At 35.1% G+C, this 21290-nt stretch overlaps 1 protein-coding gene across 9 annotated transcripts in view; it reads left to right on the top strand.

Moving 5' to 3' along the window:
* TMEM232 (transmembrane protein 232) overlaps positions 1-21290 on the top strand; it is a 178684-nt gene that overhangs the window by 51565 nt on the left and 105829 nt on the right. For all 9 annotated transcript variants that reach the window (XM_046667918.1, XM_046667916.1, XM_046667915.1 and 6 more), the window contains 2 exons: positions 11726-11849; positions 12859-13111. In XM_046667918.1, the coding sequence (XP_046523874.1) occupies positions 11726-11849; positions 12859-13111 (377 nt within the window). The remainder of the gene's footprint in view (positions 1-11725; positions 11850-12858; positions 13112-21290) is intronic.

Genomic DNA, 21290 nt, shown 5'->3' on the forward strand with positions numbered 1-21290 from the left:
GTAACTCATGGAGAAACCTTTGTGTTTAAATGTTAAATAACCTTTGTACTTAAATGTTAATCACACCTTAGTTAACAATGAAAAGAATTTATAATCTCGGTTCCAAAGGCAAGGGCAATTTATGTATTTTGTATTAGTTCACTTCATCAATAAATTGTTCCTATCTCCCTTTTTTTTTCTTGCTAGATGAGCATGCATGTATTGCATAGTTTGTCTTTACTAAGTGAAATTTGTTGTTGATAAGAAGTTCATTCCTACCTTTGAAACATCCTTTATTTTCCGAGTTGTTAAACAACGAGTTCAGTTTTTTGTCCTTGGAGGAAATATACTAAAATTCTGTTTCTTTATGCCTTACCTGTAAAGTATAACAAAAATGAACCTTAATGATAAGTATGAATTTCCTCCTGTATATCTGTTAATTTGAGAAGGGAAAAAGTCTTAAATTACTACAAAAGAGGGCATGGGTTCAATGGAGGGAAGAAAACTTTTAAAGGAGTATTTCTGAGGGAATTGATCAGAGGCTATCCCTTCCAATATTGGAGGATGATCAGAGTTTTGAATTCCTTTTCCAACGCTAACAGTAGTAATAATGTCATGCCATAGCATGTTGCAAATTCAATTGTCATATATATTTTTTAGAATTAGTTCTAGTTTTTAAGCCTCTGGCGGCCCACTCTGCACCAACAGTCTTTGTATATGTAAACTCGAAGAATCCGGAGTATTCTTTATGAACGAAAACTGTTTTCCTAGTTTCATTTGGAAGTTTTGGAAATTCTAGATCAAGTAAAGATTCCTGGGGGATGGCTTAGCACTTGCCTCATTTCTTAGTTTAGAAGAAGATTCATCAAGAACGTATTCTGTCTCGTGGTCTGATGGGAGAAAGCTACTCATATTGCAGTTAACAAAGGTCATGATTTTTTTTACAGTTTAAGACTAAGGATAGTATCTTTAAGTAGGAAAATCACAATGCAGATAGAATATATTTGTTATATCAATAATACAAAAATATCATTTTAATAAGTATATATTAATATAGAGCTGCTAAATACAACAAAAAAATTTAGAGATTCTCATAGGTGCAAATTAGGCTATTCTGGAAGCTATGGTGATTCTTTCAGACCACTCTTATTACAGAAAATAAGTTGTAGGGGATTCAAATCTATGATTTAATTTTTAAAAGGACAAACAACTAGAACTTCTTCAGCTCTTGGAAGACTTTCACTTGCTTTTAAAAATAACAGAAAATATATTTTAACATATAAAAATACATATTGCATGACTTTGACTAGTTTATTTTCCAAGTATTCTATTAATTACCAAATAAACAAGTTTAAATAAGTGTTACAATAGTAAAAGTGGTTGATTAAGAATATCTAATTCTGAAAGTTAAGGAATTGTTTCTTTAACCAACTTTCAGTTTTACTCTCTTACATCAACATTGATTTAATTTAATTTGTTAATGATTTGTGTTTAAGGTAGTTTATTTAAAAATTTTTTTTTTTTTTTTTTTTTTTGCTGGCAAAGATTCACCCAGAACTAACATCTGTTGCCAATCTTCCTTTATTTTTCTTTCCTCCCCAGAGCCCCAGTACATAGTTGTATCTTCTAGTTGTAAGTCCTTCTAGTTCTTCTATGTGAGCCACTGCCACAGCATGGCTACTGACAAATGAGTGGTGTGGGTCTGCACCCAGGAGCCGAACATGGGCTGCCAAAGTGGAGTGCACCAAACTTTAATCACTAGGCCATCAGGGCTGGCTTGGTAGTTATTTTTTTTTACTTAGTATTTTATAGATTTGAAGGCATTGGAGAACATACAAAACTCTTCTTACTTTACAAATGAAGAAACGAAGGCCAAGTTTATTAGGCTTACTAGTGACTGAAACCAGATTTTAAGGGTCCCCATGTAGCACTCTTTTCAGTACATCATCCCACTGTCACTCTGGCTGCAATATTAAGGAGATAACTACTTTGAGGCACCTTGTCATTGAATCCTGACTCTCTTTTTCTGGAAGGACATTGTAGAAATCAAGTGAGGGAGGGGATGGCAGTGTTCAGACAATGCTGAATGAACAGAGGGGTAAATTGAAAAAAATGACAAAACAGTGACTACTTATAATAGAGAGGAAAAGATAATTATTCAAAACAGTGCTGCCAAATAGTTTTGATTCTATTTCTTATATTTATTGGGGTTTTTTTTAAGAAGGAGATTTAATCTTTTTTTTTTTAAGTGACTCTAGTAAATAAAAATAACTTATTGACATTAAAAGATTAATGTCTTTTTAAGTTAGCAATTTGACTTTTCTGTTAGTGAAATTTTCTGTTATAATGATAATATTATACCAAATATTAAAAAATTAACTTTTCCGGAGCTACCTGGTGGCACAGCAGTTAAGTCCGTGCACTCCACCTTGGTGGTCCGGGATTCACTAGTTTGGATCCCGGGCACAGGCCTATGCATTGCTTTTCAAGCCATGCTGTGGCAGGCGTCCCATATATAAAATAGAGGAAGATGGGCATGGATGTTATCTCAGGGCCAATCTTTCTCAGCAAAAAGAGGAGACTTGGCAGTGGATGATAGCTCAGGGCTCATCTTCCTCAAAAAAAAAAAAAATAACTTTTCCTCTTACAAACTATTTAAATTTTATATGTAACAGCCTATACAGCTTTCAAGAAGTCATTATTTCAGATAAAACAAACAAACTGTGATGTAATTATCAAAATCAAACCAGAAATGCTTTTACATTTCTGGGAGACTTTAATATTGGTCTTATGTACTCCTAAGATTGACTTCATGTGAAAAATTGAGAAAATGAACTGGGTGAACTTTTTTTTTTAAGTTTAAACTGAGTAAAAATTAAAAAATATAGAAAAGAAAATGAATTGAATGTATTTAGAATAAAATGGGAATATTGAGGCATCAGGCCCTGATAGTAAATTAAGACTCCATCAGGATTTGCTGGACCAGATAGCCTTAGAATTGTGACATTTGGTAGAAGATGTCTTTGGTTTAGTACCTGAAATTCAATACCAAGTGACTGTTAACAGGACTAACCTGAGCAATTTCATTTCCCATTCATATCAGTAAAATACCATAATGATGAATAAATTTTCAGAGATTTAAAATGCAGAGGGAGACCATTCAGTCAATTGATCAGAAGAAATTTCATTAATAGTGGCAAAAATTGTCTGTGCCCGCACAAGTGAGTGGTTCTCATCTACCCATTTCTGATGCTATCCATCAGTAGATACTTCACCATGTATATCCCTGCCCCACTTTTTATAACCCCTCTATAAAGATCATACGGTACAAAAAGAAGGAAATAGAAGCACATGGTTTCAGTGGAGCCTGGAAAAGAGCAGGCCCAGGATCCACAAAAGGACTCATCGAGGGACTCACAGAATTAGAGTGACCTCTGCTCACTGGGCGACAGGGAAAAAACTGAGGAAAGGAAATGCACTAAGGGTAACAAGTTATAAAACAAGGTGAAGAAGTAGAAGAAAGGAGAATGCGTGAGCCTCTCTTGGTGTCAATAAAGGCACCAGCCTTTATCTTGGAAGTTTAGCTGCCCTGAGCTGCAGGTAAGCAGCTTGCTGTAAGGCAGATTTCCATTTAATATGTTTAAATTTTATATGATGCTTCATACTCTCAACGCTCCACCCTGTGGTTTGGCCTTTTATAAATTGCCCCATTTGCTCTGGGGAGATAGCTCAAGACAGTGCAAAAGGCTTTCTAATCTAACATCAAAATAATGAATTGTGTTTATAATTGAATTATTAGCCAATGAAGACTGCTGGGAAGTGCAGGATGGCATTTCAGTAGAGCAGTATAACATATAAAATTATATCTCCCAAAGCCATAGCCGATTTAATGCGCTCCATGAATGCATTCCAAAAAAGCTTGACAATTTAAAATTACATTGACATGGCAAGTGTTTTCCAGACATACATCGTGTTTGCATCAAAATGAATCCAACAAAGAATCAACTGCTTTGTAGGGGCAGCAAGGCCTTTATTTGCAGCTAGGTCACTGATATCCACATTGTCTGTCTCCAGAATCCCAGTAATTATAATGTTCATGTGACAGTCTAACCAAAACCATTCAAACAAAAGATTTTGTCAATGATCCTCCTCATTCTCCATGAGCTTGGATTTCAATGTCAGTCCTCAGTCTTGTGATTCATTTCCTGGATTTCTTATGGATCCTTTGATCCTCTGAGCTAAATATAGCCAAGTCTGTAGCAAGGGTAAATATAAAATTTATGCTTTGCTACATTATGGGGCAGTGAAGAAGACAGTCAACCTCAAAGCAGAAGAACTGAGTTTTAGTCCTGCCTCTGCCACCTGTCTAATTTTGAATGTGTCACTTACTCCCTGTGTTCAGAATCTGTCTAGCAGTTAAATAGAGATAATAACCACTTCAAAAACCTTGTGAGAGATTTCAATGAGGTAAATAATATAAAAGCAATTTTTATAATCTGATTCTCCCTTGGATACTTCATGTCCTGCTAGTTCGGATCTGGATTAACTTTTTCCCAGTCTCCTGCCCATTGAATTTCTATCTCAGTACCTGACACATGTCCTGTCCTCAAGTGAACCAAATTCGACACCTTAACTACTACATTTCAGCACTGCCCCCTACTCTCTACTCCCACTGTCACAACTCTAGTTTGAGTTCGTATTGTCTCATGACTATTGTAGCTTATTCACTGGTCTCTTTACCTGAAGTTTTCCCCTCAATAATCTATCCCACTCTGCTGCCAGAGTGACAACATAAATATCATTATACCACTCTCCAGCTTAAAATTATTTAATAAGAACTGTTTTCTGTTGCACAAGTGCTGCTACCTCAATCAGGATCTCATAACTTGCTATGATTAAAAAAAAACAACAAGCAAGAAGAGCAAAAACAAAGACTGAAAGATTCTGCTACTGGGATTAATTACCACCAACTAACCAAACATGTGGTGTGCCTGACAGGGCTGGATGGAGGAAAACAATTAGTGACTCACCTCTGCCTTCTCTGATGAAGCATCAGTCATTGCTTGTCTGATAATCCATCCCTGTATTCTCCCCCACTATCTTCCCTGGAGTTCCAGGAGTGAAGTTCTATAAGCAGGAGAAAGAACTCTTTTAGTGAACGTGCTGAAGACTAGATTTTTATGTAGCCCATTTTTCCTCAGTATCAACAATCAGGCAATGGCAAGAGAGATGTGTTCTTTAAACTAGTTTTCTTAAATGGCCAAAATCAAGAATGAAATCCTGACTACCTCTTCTCCATATGCAATGAAGATTGAGACTAGATTATTTATATTAATCCTCCTCTTTGTAGACTGTTAATATAATCTTGAGTTTCTGATAATATTAAAGTTAAATCATTATTTAAAGTGTTCCATCTCCTCCTTAAAGAATGATTTATATATCTCCATTTAATTTTTGGTCATATTTATAAGTCGACATTAAAATTTATCTATTTTCCCACTCACTGTCAGCCACTTAGCACTAGGTTTTCCCATTCTCAAACTGTTAAATGCTATTCATTCCCTGCTTGCCTTGAGTACATTTCTAAGTATGAATATAGGTGACCTATTTCATTAGGTGAGCCCTTGATTATATACAATGCTTGGCTAAGTATAACATTTGTCACCATTTATTTTCCCCTAAAACGCATAATGTACATTACGTCTGGAAATAGACTTCTATGCTCACAAGTTTGTTTTTTTTAAATTCCCTCTTCAAATCTCTGAATGTTCCCATGCCATTTCCTAACTTAAAAATTCATGAAAAGATGTTCAGCATCACTAATTATTAGTGAACCAAATCAAAACTACAGTGAGATATCACCCTATGGCTATAATTAACAAGATAGGAAATAACAAATGTTGGAGAGGATGTGGAGAAAAGGGGACCCTCATAAACTTCTGTTGGGAGTGCAAACTGGTGCAGCCACTATGGAAAACAGTATGGAGATTTCTCGAAAAATTAAGAATAGAAATACCATACGATTCAGCTCTCCCACTACTGGGTATTTCTCCAAAGAATATGAAATCAACAATTCAAAGAGATTTATGCATCCCTATGTTCGTTGCAGCATTATTCACAATAGCCAAGACGTGGAAGCAACCCAAGTGCCCATCAATGGATGAATGGATATGGAAGATGTAGTATATATATGCAATGGAATACTACTCAGCCATAAAATAGGACAAAATCATGCCATTTGCAACAACACAGATGGACCTTGAGGATATTATGCTAAGCAAAATAAGCCAGACAGAGAAAGATAAACACCATATGATTTCACTCGTATGTGGATGATAAACACACACATGGATAATGAGAACAGATTAGTGGTTACCAGAGGAGAAGGGGGTTGGAGGATGGTGAAAGGGGTAACGGGGCACATATGTATGGTCACTGATAAAACTTAGACTATTGGTGGTGAACATGGTACAGTCTATGTAGAAAGTGATATAGAATAGTGGACACCTGAAATTTACATGATGTTATAAGCCAATATGACCTCAATAAAATAGTTGAAAAAAACCATAATTATGATGAGATGTTTAAAGCTAGTATGCTTCTTTTTTCTATTTTATTTTCAGTACAGAATTTTTTAGGAACACTTTTGTGATTTGGTAGCCAGGAGATAGAAGACATTATCTCTTGTCTCGCTGACCATCTTATGAAGCTGATGAGGCAAATATTCTGCTTTTCTTAGAGAGAAGCCCCCAGTGTGTGAAGCTGTGCATTAATGCTGTGGCTACTGCTCTACATTTTCTGAAGGCCTTCCATTGACTACTCATCGTTCACATGTGTTCTCAACTCCTGCTTCTCAGTGCTTAGGTTTTTTCTTAAATTATCATGGAAAACCCATATATGCCTACATTAAATTTTAAATTAAATTTTGGGCTTCTAGACATTGGAAATATTTTCCTTCATTTGGATCCCATTTTCTTCATAACTTGAAAAACCTTAAAGTTTCTTTCCTTTTTTCTTCCTTTTATTGTGGTACTACAGATTTTGTCTTGATTTTATGTTTCTTTGGTTGTTGCAGTAGGAATTAGAAAGTAATGGGTCTAGGGCTGGCCTGGTGGTGCAGCAGTTAAGTTTGCAGATTTTGCTTTGGCAGCCAGGGGTTTGCCAGTTCGTATCCCAGGTGTGGACCTACACACTGCTTGTCAAGCCATGCTGTGGCAGGTGCCCCACATATAAAAGTAGAGGAAGATGGGCACAGATGTTACTTTGGGGCCAGTCTTCCTCAGCAAAAAAAGAGGAGGATTGGCATCAGATGTTAGCTCAGGGCTAATCTTCCTCAAAAAAAAAAAAAAAGTAATGGGTCTCAGTTTGCCAGCTTTAATTGCAATTGTCTTCTTCTAAATTATGGAAGAACTTTTCAAGTTTGCTCACTTCCATGTGTCAGTTTTACAGTTGACTTCCTCACGTATGGATTTGAATTATATTTTGTAGTTTTACTTTCCTCGCAATCTCTTGTTTTCTCACCACACTAACTTTTAGCTCAGTATGGAGGCTTTTCATTGCCATTTCTTCCTCCTGGGTTTTGTTAAAGATGTTTAAGAGTCTTGTAAAAGTATCTTCTGCTTCCTGTAAGAAATCATTTTCAGAAGTGTGATCTTCTCTGAGCATGCAGATTGATATTGTCTTTAGCTCTTGCCGTAATGTATTTTTCACTGGTCTCATGTAGGGCTCCCTCCTCCATTTTCAATTTTACTTTTCCCAGAACTAGGAGAAATTTATAAAAACTTGGTATTTTTTAAATAAGAGGTTTGTGTTGACAGAATACAGAACAGAGTTGTTAAAAGCTACCACACTTAATATGCAGTATCATCAGGGACCACACTATATGCTCCTGCTCTTTGATATTTTACCCTCGGGGAGAAAATACACTCTGCTGCTCCCATCATAGCACTCTGCCCCCGCCACCCACGTCTACACACACATCCTGGGGGGGACTGGTTTCTACCCTTTATATCATCTAGACGTTGTCAGTGCTAAATAAGTATAGAGAGCTGAGGATGACACAGAGAAATAATACCCTACCTCCTTAAAAAATCCTTACCCCAAAGTAAAGGATTGACTGAACTTTTTCTGTTTCTATGAAAAACACAGTAGACAGTAGAGATCATTTTCTTTTTATTTATTTTTTTTTCTTTTAACTTTCTTTGGGGAAACAAGGCTGCTGTGTTTCATGAATAGGCATGTGGGCACTCCTTCTTGCTTTTCTTAATCCAGTTCCATTAATTTTATGGTTAGTGGAAATTCTATATAAGGTAATAACCTCTCTCTCATTCTGTCTTCAGGCTTGTGTGGATTTTTTGACATTGCCAGGGTTTTTTGAAAGGCTGAAATAACCCTGTGCAAGGGTTGCAACTTGGAGACATTTTAATTCTATCTTTTAAAATAATGATTTGGTCATTGAAGAAACAGATGCAAAGAGTAAGGAGAACCTAGGAACACTGTTTTGAATGCTGATGTTCCTAACCTTTTTATAAGGTTGTATGAGATAGATTTTAAGAAGTCCCTAGTTATTGTATTTTAGCTGATTTATATTAGTGTAGAAGGAACACTGGACTGAAGCTAGGCTAGATGAAGTCCAGTTAAGGATTTGGTACTGTTTAGCTGTGTGCATGGTTCACATTAATTTTAAAAGCTAAAAAAACAAAAGTAAAATGAATCAAGTAACTATGTTATTTTAGACACGCCAGTAAACCTCTGCCTCAATTTCTTTATTTACAAAATTAGGGGGAAATCTATAATATTTATAAATTACTTTGGACACATGGAATTTCATGGCATTGTAAAACTAAGTCAGGGTACTAATAAGTGAGACTTAGTGTGCTATAATGGTTCACAAAGAAGCTGGTGTATAAAAATTTCTAACCTAATCCAATTTGAATTCTTCTTTCTATATGCATTGATTTTTAGTTTTGATTTTTAATAAACTCCAACTTATAAGTATTGATACTTCTATTCTATTTCTGGTAAAGGAATTTTCACTAATAGAAAATTTTGCAATCAGCAGCATTGATTGAAAATAGTGTGTTTCTGGTGAAACGTTTTTCTACCCTAGATGGCTGACACTGATAGATCTTTTTCAATCCTTATTTCAGTGAGACTGCCTTAGGTTAGTTACAGTTTTCCAGACTTAAAAGAGAGCAGAAGAACCAAAACCTTGTGACTATGACGTATATTTGGGGGAAAAGAAGTTTTGTGAACTCTGAGACTATCGTTTCTTTTACTTGACCTTATTGTGAAGAATGGGTGATGAGTACTCTGGAGAGTGACTCACTCCTTGTTCATCTCTGAGGACATCTGGACCTCTTCCTTCAGTCACTCTGGGACTTCAAAGAGAAAAGAAGTTATCAAACTCATATCCTTTGACTTTCAAGGAATAGTATTTTTGTAATTCAATTCAGTTCAGCATGTTAAACCTGGCCATTTTACGTAGAGTATTTCAGTTAAATCTCACAGTGGTCTCTGAAAAGTAGGTTTTGCTGTATTTACCTTATACGGGAGATTAAGACTGAGGTAGCGTATGCCAATTGCCCTATGTCATACACATATAGTGTCAGAGCTCAGATCCCATCTCTAATTTTTCTGACTCTAAAGTTTATGCTTATAAACATCATGTTATCTTGTGTATCAATTAGGATTCAGTTCTTCTGCATGTAAGAGTAACCTGACAACATTTGCATTACCAATTAGGCTTTATGTATTGCACATAATTATCAAGCAGTGCACTACTGTCACATCTGCTTAAGGGAATCCTCAAGACCCACACTCCTAACTTCCTTTTCTTCCGTTCTTAGTATGTGACTTTTATCCTTGTTGCAAGACAGCTGTTCTACCTTTTGGTTTCATGTATGCATTCCAGGCAGGTGAAAAAGGATGAGCAAAGGAGAAAAAGCACCTGTTATCTAAATTTAATCTGTTTTTTCTTATTCGGAAACATAATAATTTACCTGGACGCCTTTCATTATGTACCTCCATTCTACATGTATGGCTATTCCAAGCTTCAAGGGAGTCTGGGGAGGCATTCTTAAATCAGATTTATTGAGGTATAATTTACATACAATGAAATTCACCCATTTTATGTATACAGATCTATGACCTTTGATAAATGCATACGCCTTGTATAATCATACCTCAATCAAGATGTAGAACATTTCCATTTTGAGGAGGAAATGTTAACTGAGCATTTTGCCATCTTGAACAAAATTCAGATTTGATTCTGAAAGGAAGAAGGACAGAAATAGTATTAGGTAGGCAACAGGCAGCATTGTCATATTAAGGTTAAATCTTGATGTACTTAAATAATGGTTTGGAAAAGCAAAATTGCAAAACAGGAAATCCCCATAGGTGGGAGAAGACTTCAGTTATAGTTAACTGAGCTTAGAACATGAACTTGGGTGTATCTCCCAGATCTGTTTAGGCCTCAATTTTCTAATATTTGAAAAAAAGATTTTAAAAAGGTCTTGAATGTGTCAAAAATTGTGGTTCAGATGAAATGAGGTAATTTATATGAAAGCACATTGAGATCTGTAAAGCTCTATTCAAATATAAAAAGTTCTCTCTTTTTCCATAATTAGATGTGTTTTCTTTTGAAAATGATGATGAACTTGATTTACTGGCCTGAAATATCACAGTAGTGAAATGCAAATATCATTGTAAAATATACTAACTCTTTAATTTATTAATGGCCTATAAATCAAGGCAACGTGCTTCTCTAGGCAGAGGCATTTTTGTGTTTATGTTCTTATCAGTTCGCTTTGAAACTGTATCTCTTTCAATTGGGTAAAAATAGCACTAAATGTATAATTTCCTGAAACTGTGTACATTTATGGCTAATAAATTCTTGTGTGATTTCCCAGTTATTATATAATATTTTAAAAAATAAATCTCAAGTCTTCCATTCAATATAAAATATAAATTTTGTTTTGATAAGTTGTACTTTTTGTAAAATCAAATAAATGGAATTTATATGGAATTATTTATTCCAAATAAATTTTGGAATATTTAAGGAGACCTTTTTTTAATTTGTTCTCTATTTTGAGAAGAAAACACTCTCTTGAAATTCACCCCTTGGAATCACTTGCAAAAAGTTAAAAATCAGGGGTCCTGCCCAGTGGCATAGCGGTTAAGTTTGCACATGATGCTTTGGCGGCCCAGGGTTCACCAGTTTGAATCCCAGGTGTGGACCTATGCACTGCTGTCAAGCCATGCTGTGGCAGGCATCCCACATAAAGTAGAGGAAGATGAACACGGATGTTATCTCAGGGCCAATCTTCCTCAGCAAAAAGACGAGGATTGGTAGTGGATGTTAGCTCCGGGCTAATCTTCCTCAAAAAAAACAAAATTAAAAATCAAAACCTATTGTGAGATTTTTGGGGACATTCTCTAGAACCAGAGTCTTTGATTGCTTGTTATACAGGATCTATGAAGAAACGTGATCATTTGTAGCATTTATTATGCTCAGAGTTTTGTCAGAACACTACTCTGAACTCAAACATCTTGGCAAAATATGGTTCTTTCTTGTACACTTTTGTCATAACTAATGTCAATCAATACTAATCTTTATTGAAAGTAAATGTATCTAGTAATCCAGGATACTCATTTCCTCTGGCCTATTATATTTTTTCCATTTAAAAATTGTTTATTATTTATTATTTTACATTAAAGTCTGTTATTTTGTTCATAAAATTCCCAGGTTGGATTCAGTGCTGGCTTTGTTGGTCCTTGGGGAGACTGCCAAATTAAACATGTCCTGCTTGAAAGCTTTGATGGAACTGATGAGAGATTTTCTTTTAAGCATTATGTCTGTTCAGAAGCAGGTAACAGTATCTTTTTAATTTAGTTGTGCAAAAAGACCTGAATAGAAACAAACTTTATTTTTGCCACTGTTTAAATTGGATATCATATTTGGGCTTACAGTGAGCATAACTTTGTAGTAATAATTTTAATTAAATATAAAAGCTAGTGCACTTTTACCATATATCCCACTATAGATAGATGGACAGATGGAGATAGAGATATAGAAGTAGATTATACACACACACACACACACACACACGCGCGCGCGCGCGAGAGGGTCTTTAAATTTTATTAACAAACTTGAGGTCATATAGTCATACGTGGTTTAGTTTCCTCTTTTAAAAAATTTAAAACATATCATAAAAACATTGTTCATTGTCATTAGATGTTATTAAAATTTGCATTTTAGTGGGGATGAGATAATTTAACCGTTCCTCTCTGGTTGAACATTGAGTTTGTTTCTAATCATTAACAGTTAATTACAGTTAATGTTGAACTAGTATTCTCAGACATAAAATCTTTATCTGCATTTATGACTATTTCTTTAGAATAAATTCATAAAGTTAAATTACTAAGGGATAGACTATGAACTTTCTTTTCTCGTTCTTGGGACAAATGTCCAAGTTCCTCTCCAGAAGATATAATTTTCTTGCTTTCCTACGGAAAATGTGTGAAAGTGCCACACATAAGAATTGAGCTTTATGTAAAAAAGATTGTTTTACAATGTGATATGGAAAACAGTATATCATTGGATTAATTTACATTCCATTGATTACTAGGAAATTGAAAACTTATTGTTCTTTATAATACTTTTTAGCTATTTGTATTTTTTGTTCTTTAAACTAGGTTTTATGTAATCTACCTATGGAGAAACTGGTTTTTAGTGAGTGCATTTTAGAAATATTAATTGATTATGATCTTTTAACAACTCCATACAATTTGAAGATATTTTTTATTGTAAGTACAGTGGATAGTTCTTAATTATGACACAACATACTTGATTATCTAATAGCTATCCTCTCATTTCAGGAGCAAACCTGCAAGGTAAACAATTTTTCCTGGGCCTGGAATGTCGTCTACATGTATACAACAATTCTTGCAGAAATCTGCTTGTATGCGGCCACTTCTAATTTGCGAAAAACTGCTTTAATTGGTTTCTGTGACTGTAAAAGTTCACAGAAAATTTTTTTACCCGTGGACAAATCGAAAGAACAGCCAGAATTAAGGGAAACAAGTATTTTAGGTCTTTTGGAATATTTCTCTTCAAAAATGTCAGATAAATGTAAGTAAATTATTTTTCAACTTAATTAGAAATATTTTTAAAGTGTCCCTGACTACATATAGTAATAAGCCTTTTACAAGAAGTTAACGTTTCGAAATGGGAAATAATTTTAAATTTAGTAGGATAATGGTAGTAGAATAGTAAAAATCCTGTTGATCATGCAGTTCTCATCCAATGTGCAAAGCTCTTCTAGATCATTTGCAAATAGTGAGAAGTCATCTTCTGTTTGTAGGGAACCCCTAGTTCCCAAAACAGGTCATTCCACTCTTGAACACTGTGAAAGATTCTTCTTTATATTAAAATGAAATCTATCTTTCCATATCTTCCAAACTTTAACTTAAGTTTTGCTTCTGGGAGGCAATCAAAAAAAGTCTATTCGATTTCCCACATGCAAGCCCTTCAAATATTTGACGATAATTGCGTTGGTTTTCTTTTTCCATCTCTCCGCTCTGCCATCATCTCCCTTCTCTTGCTCACTGCCAAGTTCCTGTAGTAACTTTTTATAATACATGAAAATCATATTTTCAATATGATTTATAATTAACTTAAGCTTGCTAGAAGATTGTAGTGTTGTTAACATTGTCTGAATTTGTAATAATTTATTTCAATATTATGATGTGAAGACATGAGGGACCCAAGTATTTTTCCATTCAGTGTTGTCTCTGAATGGAAAAAGTAAATATGGCATTCTTCCTTTTACTCTTTTGTTGAGAATTATTTTCTTAAACAGAGTCTACAATGATAGTAGTGAAGGAAATATATGTCACAGTCATAAAGCAACTTTTTATGCTTCATTTTGATTCATTTAGCTCAGGTAAAAAACATTAGCACAGAGCAGTAATTCCTTTTAAAAAGTAAATGAAAGTTGGGGCCAACCCGGTGACGTAGCGGTTAAGTTCGCATGTTCCACTTCTGTGGCCTGGGGTCCACCGGTTTGGATCCCGGGTGCAGAGCTAACCACTGGTTGGCAAGCCATGCTGTGGCAGGAGTCCCACATATAAAGTAGGGGAAGCTGGGCACGGATGTTAGCTCAGGGCCAGTCTTCCTCAGCAAAAAGACGAGGATTGGTGGCAGATGTTAGCCCAGGGCTAACCTTCCTCAAAAATAATATATATATGTTTATAGATACAAAATTTTTTAAAACGTAAATGAAAGTTAATTGGAATCTTAGAACCTATTGAAACTTTTAATGATACTCTATTAAATCTTCAATATACTTCTTACCTTTGTGAAGGTTATTTAGAAAAATATTCAGTAATAAGGTTGTGTTTATATATGGAAAATATTTAGTTCCTTTTAAAATCCACATACGTGTTAGCAGTAGAATTCAGGCAGTCCTCATCATTCATGATTCCATGTGTTGACAAATCTAAAAGTATAGTACTGATTATGTTATATATGCTTAAAGAACTTGGCAAAATGTATCTTTCTTTTTTAAAAAAATTGTTTGATTTTATTGTGGGAAAAGCACTTACCATGAGATCTATCCTCTTAAAAAGTTAAGTGTACAGTATGTTATTGTTGACTATAGGCACAATGTTGTACAACAGATCTTTAGAGTTTATTCATCTTGCCTGACTTAAACTTTATGCCCATAGATTAGATGTTCAAGTCCCATGTATCAAATGGTGTAATATTTGCCTATAGAGTATACACATCCTCCGATATACTTTAAATCATTTTTAGATTACTTATAATACCTAAAACAATGTAAATAGTTGTTATATTGTATTGTTTAGGGAATAATAACAAGAAAAAAAAGTCTGTACATGTTCAGTACAGACAAATATCATAGGCCTTTCAATCTGTGGTTGGTTGGATCCATGGATGTGAATCTGCAGATAGGGAGGGCTGACTGTAATCATCTTTTACCTTCTCCAGGATAAATTACATTATTTATTGGTTCTTAATGTAGGATATGTTTGGAGATTTATCTTTGTTATAGTCTCCCAGTATGCTACCTTTAGGTTTAGTCTATGTCTTTTAGAAAACTCACTTATACATTGAAATTGAGGAAGAATTCAGAAATGATCAATCCAAAGATTGGGGAAAAAAAATGCATTCTCAGTAAATTGCATTTTAATAATTAATTATCCATTTGACTTTTTTAAAGTTAAAGTTCCACATATCATAATAAGTTTTAAAATAATTTCCACTTGAGTTAAAACCTTTAAAATGACTACAAGAAAATATAGCACAGTACCTTTGTAACTTTTAAGCAGAGAAGGGTTTCATAAACAAAGCATAAAAATCATAAATCATAAAAGACACAATTATAAGATTTAACTACACAAAAAATGTACAATATCTGTGTAGAAAAAAATGAAAGTTAAAATAAAATAAAAGTCAAGTTGGAAATATTATATATACACATATAATAAAAAGGGAGAATAGTAATAATAAAAAGAAACATCACCTGTCATTACTATTGTCATCCTCAGCTTTCAATGTGGTTTCAGAACTTTTTGGATGGCCATAATTGGAGCAAGACTAAATCCTAACTTGACCTCTGTTTCTTTTTCTCCATTGCCTCCCTTTTCTTGTGATTAGCCTGTGTGCCACAGGTTGGTCTCTAAGCCAATAGTTTGGAACATCAAGCATAGTTTCCCAAAGCTGCAAACTTTCTCTGAGAAAAATGCCTGTAAAGTCCAGTTTGAAGTGACTTGGTCAAATCTCTAGGCTGCAACAAGATACCTTCCTCTTTCTTTTTTACATTAATATTCCAAGGTGAGGGTTAGAAGTTTTTAGAACTGGACATCTTGCCAGGGAACTGGCTCTGAGCCCAGGACCTCATAGGCCACGGGGTGCTGGATGAGGAAATGCTGCCAGCACTCTTTCCATCCTTCCATTTATTGCAGCCGTTGGCTGAGCTGCCACCCAGAGCCCTTGGGACGGCAGGGGAAGCAGAGGAGGATAGTTTCAGTTCAGAATATATGAGAAGAGCTGGAAATTTTAAGTATGCGGTGAAGGAAGAAGAGTCCCTGTGGTCAAATATTCTGAGACTGCCCTCTTGTACTTCCGTTCTGCAAAGCTTGGTTAGGAGCTATGTTCTGTGGTCTGAGATTACTTTATATCCAACAAACATGGGGCAAGCCAACCATTTTCTTCCATCAACACTGCCTCAGCAATCAAAGCTTAAACTGTCAGGTCTGTAGAAAATAGTTATTAATTGTAGAAGTCAGACCTCTTCCTCTAAATTTGCATGAGATCTTCATAAAGCCCCAAATAACTAGGATAAATGGTTACCATGATTTTTGAAAGTTAAAAAATGTTGCTATTCTTCTCAATAAGTTTTGCTGTCATTCTTACAAATAAATCTTATTCTAGCTCTGAACATCTTTAAACTAAAAGATTCCTACCAGCTCATTCTGTTTATTCCCTAGTATGGTTGCTACTGTTCCTTTTGATTGGCACAGGCTAAAGCAACACGCTCGACTTTTTATCAAAGCCTTTGACCATGTAAACATCTTCACCTATTCAAATGAAGGAGGTGAGAATCTCACGGGAACATTCTTCACATTTTCAAAGTATAAGCAATACAAAGATATATCCCATTGGATCCAATGGTTTAAAATGCATCTAAAGATAAGTACAATGGAAAAAGATCCATGAACTAGAAATCATGTGGCATTTCCAAAAGTATTTATGGTGCTAAAGTATATTCCAATGTGCCATTTTAAAAGTCAACTTTTGTAATAATATATCTTAGCAGGGAGAAAAAAAAAGATAGATTTAGGCTTCCTATCCAAATTAATTAGGAAGAAAATGTGTATACATTAATTAAAATCACTCACTAGGCACTTGTAACTGCCTTTGTTATACCAGTCAGAATTCTATTAACATCCTCCAGAGTGCTTCAGATTGATTTTTTTTCCCTGTCGTTTTATCTGGTCCAAAAATGAATATTAATACCCTAGAGTCATTTTCCTCTTCACCTCTCACATCCATCAAGAATAATCTGATAGTATGTTCATGGGTACAGAAATCTCTAATTTAATGTAACACAATATTCCTGTGTTTGGTCCAAATATTTCTTAAAGTTTTGGGTGAATAGTTATTTCAAGTTTTAAAGACATCCGTAAGTAACAACTTATTAGAAAGAATAATAGAAAGCCCCCAAATGGGATGAAGAGTGAGAAATTTAGGTAAGAAGAGCAGGGAAAACAGCACCAAAATGGTTCCAAGGGAGGCAGCTGTAGATGAAGAAATGTTCACTGGACGGGACTTGGTGTCAGAAATTTGGGATGCCAGAAATTTGGAATAAATCTCAGCTCAGTTGTCAAGTTCTGGATGACATTAGGCAACTTGTTATATCTCTCAAAATCTTAGTTTCTTCAAGATTATGGATTTTAAAAGAGCTTTTTGCATGTAATGTGCTTACAAACCTAAAGTTATTATTCCTTCTTTTAATTTCCAAAGCATCTTTGTTATTTTCCTTTTTTTTTTCCTTTGTTGCCCTTGATTATAAGAAAACCTGTGAGGATTATTTACTTCAGAGATAGTCCATATATCTTGATGGTATGAATTTAGTTTAATGAAATTTAAAATAAATCCAGGAATCAGAAGTCTGGTATTTCTTTAACTTATTTATGAGAATCACAATGAACTACTTTCTTCTTTGGTTCTCAGTTATAACTCCAGAAGATAATTATTTTTAATTAACAGATTTCCATAATTGACTATGAGAAAAGATCATAAAATTTAAGCAAGGTAAATTCATGTTTCAGTTAACTGCCACACTCTAATAAAAGAAATAGCTGACTTTTGATTTTTGCTTTTCGTTTTCCATATTGCATGCAACAAAAAAAATAGGCATATTAGTAAAACTTTGGTTCTCTTTGGTTTATTCTATTAGACATTTGTTTAATATGTGTAATGATCAAATATGATCATATATACAAAACAACTCTTTGATCAATATTTAAATTTGTGTATATGTATTTAGTGATAGATATATAATTATTATAGTATAACATTCTGAAAATAGAGTATCCTAGAATTCCTATTTATTCTGTACATCCAAAATATATCCCAAATTTTTCCACTTACTTCTATCTCTATTATTATCTCCTATGAAGTTCAGGAGTCCCCTCACTTCTGAAATCACCTGTGAGTTTGTGGATACCCAAGATAAACCTCAGATTTGATAATTTACTAGAAGAACCCACAGAACTCAGCAAAGCCATTTTACTTGTAGTTATGGTTTATTACAGCAAAAGGATACAGATTAAAGTCAGCTAAGGGAGAAGTGCATAGAGCAGAGTCCAGGAGAGTTCCAAGCAAAGCTATCCATTGTCCTCTCCGAGGGAAGTTGTGCAGGGAACATCTACTTCTCCTAGCATTGATGCCTGACGATATACGTAGAGTATGGTCACCTATAGAAGGTCACCAAGCTTTGGTATCCATAATCTTTATTGGGGTTAAGTCACACACACATGACTGATCCCAGTCTCCAGACCTTCCAGAGGCCAAGTTGGTACCATGGTCTAAAGCTTCCAAGTAAACAAAGATATTCTTATCAGACAGGACCTTCCAAGGCCTGAGAAGTCACCTCCCAGAAGCTGAGAGCAAAGGCCAGCCCTCTCTTTGCTTATGGTTAATTCTTTACTGCATACCTCCCAGCTCCAAGCAATCATCACTTTGCTTCTAGATTAATGTGAAAGCTAAAAGTCTCCCTGTTCCCCTTGTGCTCCCTCTCCCTAGAATCCATTTTCAACCAAGAAGCCAAAAAGATTTTGTAAAACATAAAGTGGGTCAGTTCCCTTCTTTATTTGAAATGCTCTCTTAGCTTTGCATTGCTCTAACAATAAAGTCCAGACTCCTTCCCATGGCCTACAAATTGACCATGATCACTCAGAGTGTGCCTCTGCAAAGGGCAAGCCTGCCTGACATCATCTTGTCCCATGGCCCCCAGGTATCTCATGTTCCATCCATTCCGTCCTTTCTTCTGTTTCTCTAAACTACTAAACTCTTCTAGGTCCAAAGCCTTTGCATTTTCCATCCTCTCTGCTGGGAACACGTTTTCCCAGCTCCTTGGATGGTTAACATTTTTCCTTTCCTCCATCAGGTCTGAGCTTGAATACCATGTCCTCATGGAGGTCTTTGTCTTACTCTGTCCATAGTAGTTTTCTTCTCCTAGTCATTGTTGGTCACATTACCATCTTCTGTTATTTTTGTAACTCTCATTATGAACTGATATTGTTCAGTTTACCTTTTGAGTATCTGTCTTTCTCCACTAGAATTAAGTGTCCTGAGAGCAGTAACTTTTTATTTGGTACTTAGAACAGTGCTTGGCACATAGCACTGACTCAGTAAATATTTGCTAAATGCCTGGCTGGTCGACTGGTTCTTGTCCGTTGGTTTCTTGGCATTGATCTATTTCCTTCCACTCTACTTGGCATTTCATAAAGACAGTGTTTTAAACTACATCTTACATTTGAGTTGCCTTCTGGTGATACTTTTTATTCTGTGGTGTCAAATTATATTTGTCAAAATTGTAAAGGCTGTACTCATTTATACTCATTCATAGAAGTAGAAATATTCATATTTCACATTCACTGAATGTATGAAATCTAAATATCTAGACTGACAATTAAAGTCTTCCAAGGAATTCAAACACTAAAATAAAGTATTGCTACAAAGAAAGGATCATAATACTGGTTTTCAAATGCCATGATTTCTTAATAAATTTTCAAGATTCATTAAGAATTTTGTTTTGCTTCAGCTTTGTTATTTTGTAGGATACTGCCTGCTTAGCTACGGAGACACATTTTCTCTAAGTACAGTTAAAGTAACATCTTTGATAGCTGCCACAGGTCACTCAAAGCAGAACAGAAGATTGCCTTATGCTTCAGCTTGATCCCTGGATGAGGAGTTTCATAGCAGTCATGCTCCTCAGCAAATGTCTAGACTTGCATATTAGAATGCATTCTGCCTTTTCTGGTAGTTGTAACACATCCAGTGTGTCTTTATCAGGGTTTTTTCCTTCATTAACTGTCAGTCAATTGGATGTAATAGATTCTCCCTACAAATATTATTTGTAAGTATTACTTCACTGTAGTTTAAATCAGCAGATGAACACTCATTTTAAAAATCATCAATGGCATTTTAAAAGGTTTGTGAGTTTTTACTACACAGTTATCAGAATATATTTCATGGTTCATCACTTGTCTTGTGGATTTTAAGAGCAAACCATATTCAGTTTGGTGATTCAACTATTGTAGGCTTATAAAATACTGTTCCTTAGTAAACAGTAATTTAAAATATATGAAGGAAGGTCATTTGTGTGTACTTTTATCAATCATTCTTTTTACTGTAAAGAATTTGGGAGTCTGCAAAAAATTTATAAATGAGTTACAATCCACAGTTTGTTTCATTTATCATATTGTTCAAAAACTACTTTTTTATTTCTGAAGTTCACAATTCCAGAATTATTAATTTAAAAGCTCATAACTGTTTCTGTACTCATATTGAATTCAAGCCGTATTTTTCTGCTAATGACTCCCAAATCAATAATTTCACTTCTATTTTACTTGAATTTTAGGTACATTTTTACAACAAGCTACAAGACACTGAAAATTAGATACTCCCCCAGTGCCACATTTTCCAAATAATATTTATCTTCTTTCTCCCCACTCCAGCTTTTCTACATAATCTCATTTCTGCCGGTGATTCCATTATTGTTTCAGTTCCCTGAGCTTGAAAATGTGCGTCTCCTTTCCACTTCCTTCCCTCCTCCTCCTCCACAGCTACGAAGTCATTTTCGATCTTCTCCACAATGCCTTATGTTTGTCCTTTACTCTCCAACCTCCTGTGGCCATCACAGGAAAGACCTGGGTTACCTCATAAAACTCCTGTATTGCTTTCCCAGTTTATTACTTGAATAGACATAACCTTTCATTGAACAAATACGACACTACTCTTTTGTTCAAACTTCTACTATTTAATCTGACCCCATTGTCTTTATTTTACCTCATCCATTTCTAACATGAGCTCTCCATCTCAGCTCAATTTGAGATCCTCACTATTATCCTCTACCTTCTCTCTTCTTATGGCTACCTCTCTGCTGGGAGTCAGCAGGCCTGTTACTGGGGCATGAGTAGGCGCCGGGTCTCTGAGCAGATGGGACCATAGTTGAGCAGGGCTGGAGCCTGGTCATGGGACCACTTCTGGGTCTTCA

This window comes from Equus quagga, chromosome 7 (genome assembly GCF_021613505.1).
Source record: "Equus quagga isolate Etosha38 chromosome 7, UCLA_HA_Equagga_1.0, whole genome shotgun sequence".
Lineage (NCBI taxonomy): Eukaryota > Metazoa > Chordata > Mammalia > Perissodactyla > Equidae > Equus > Equus quagga.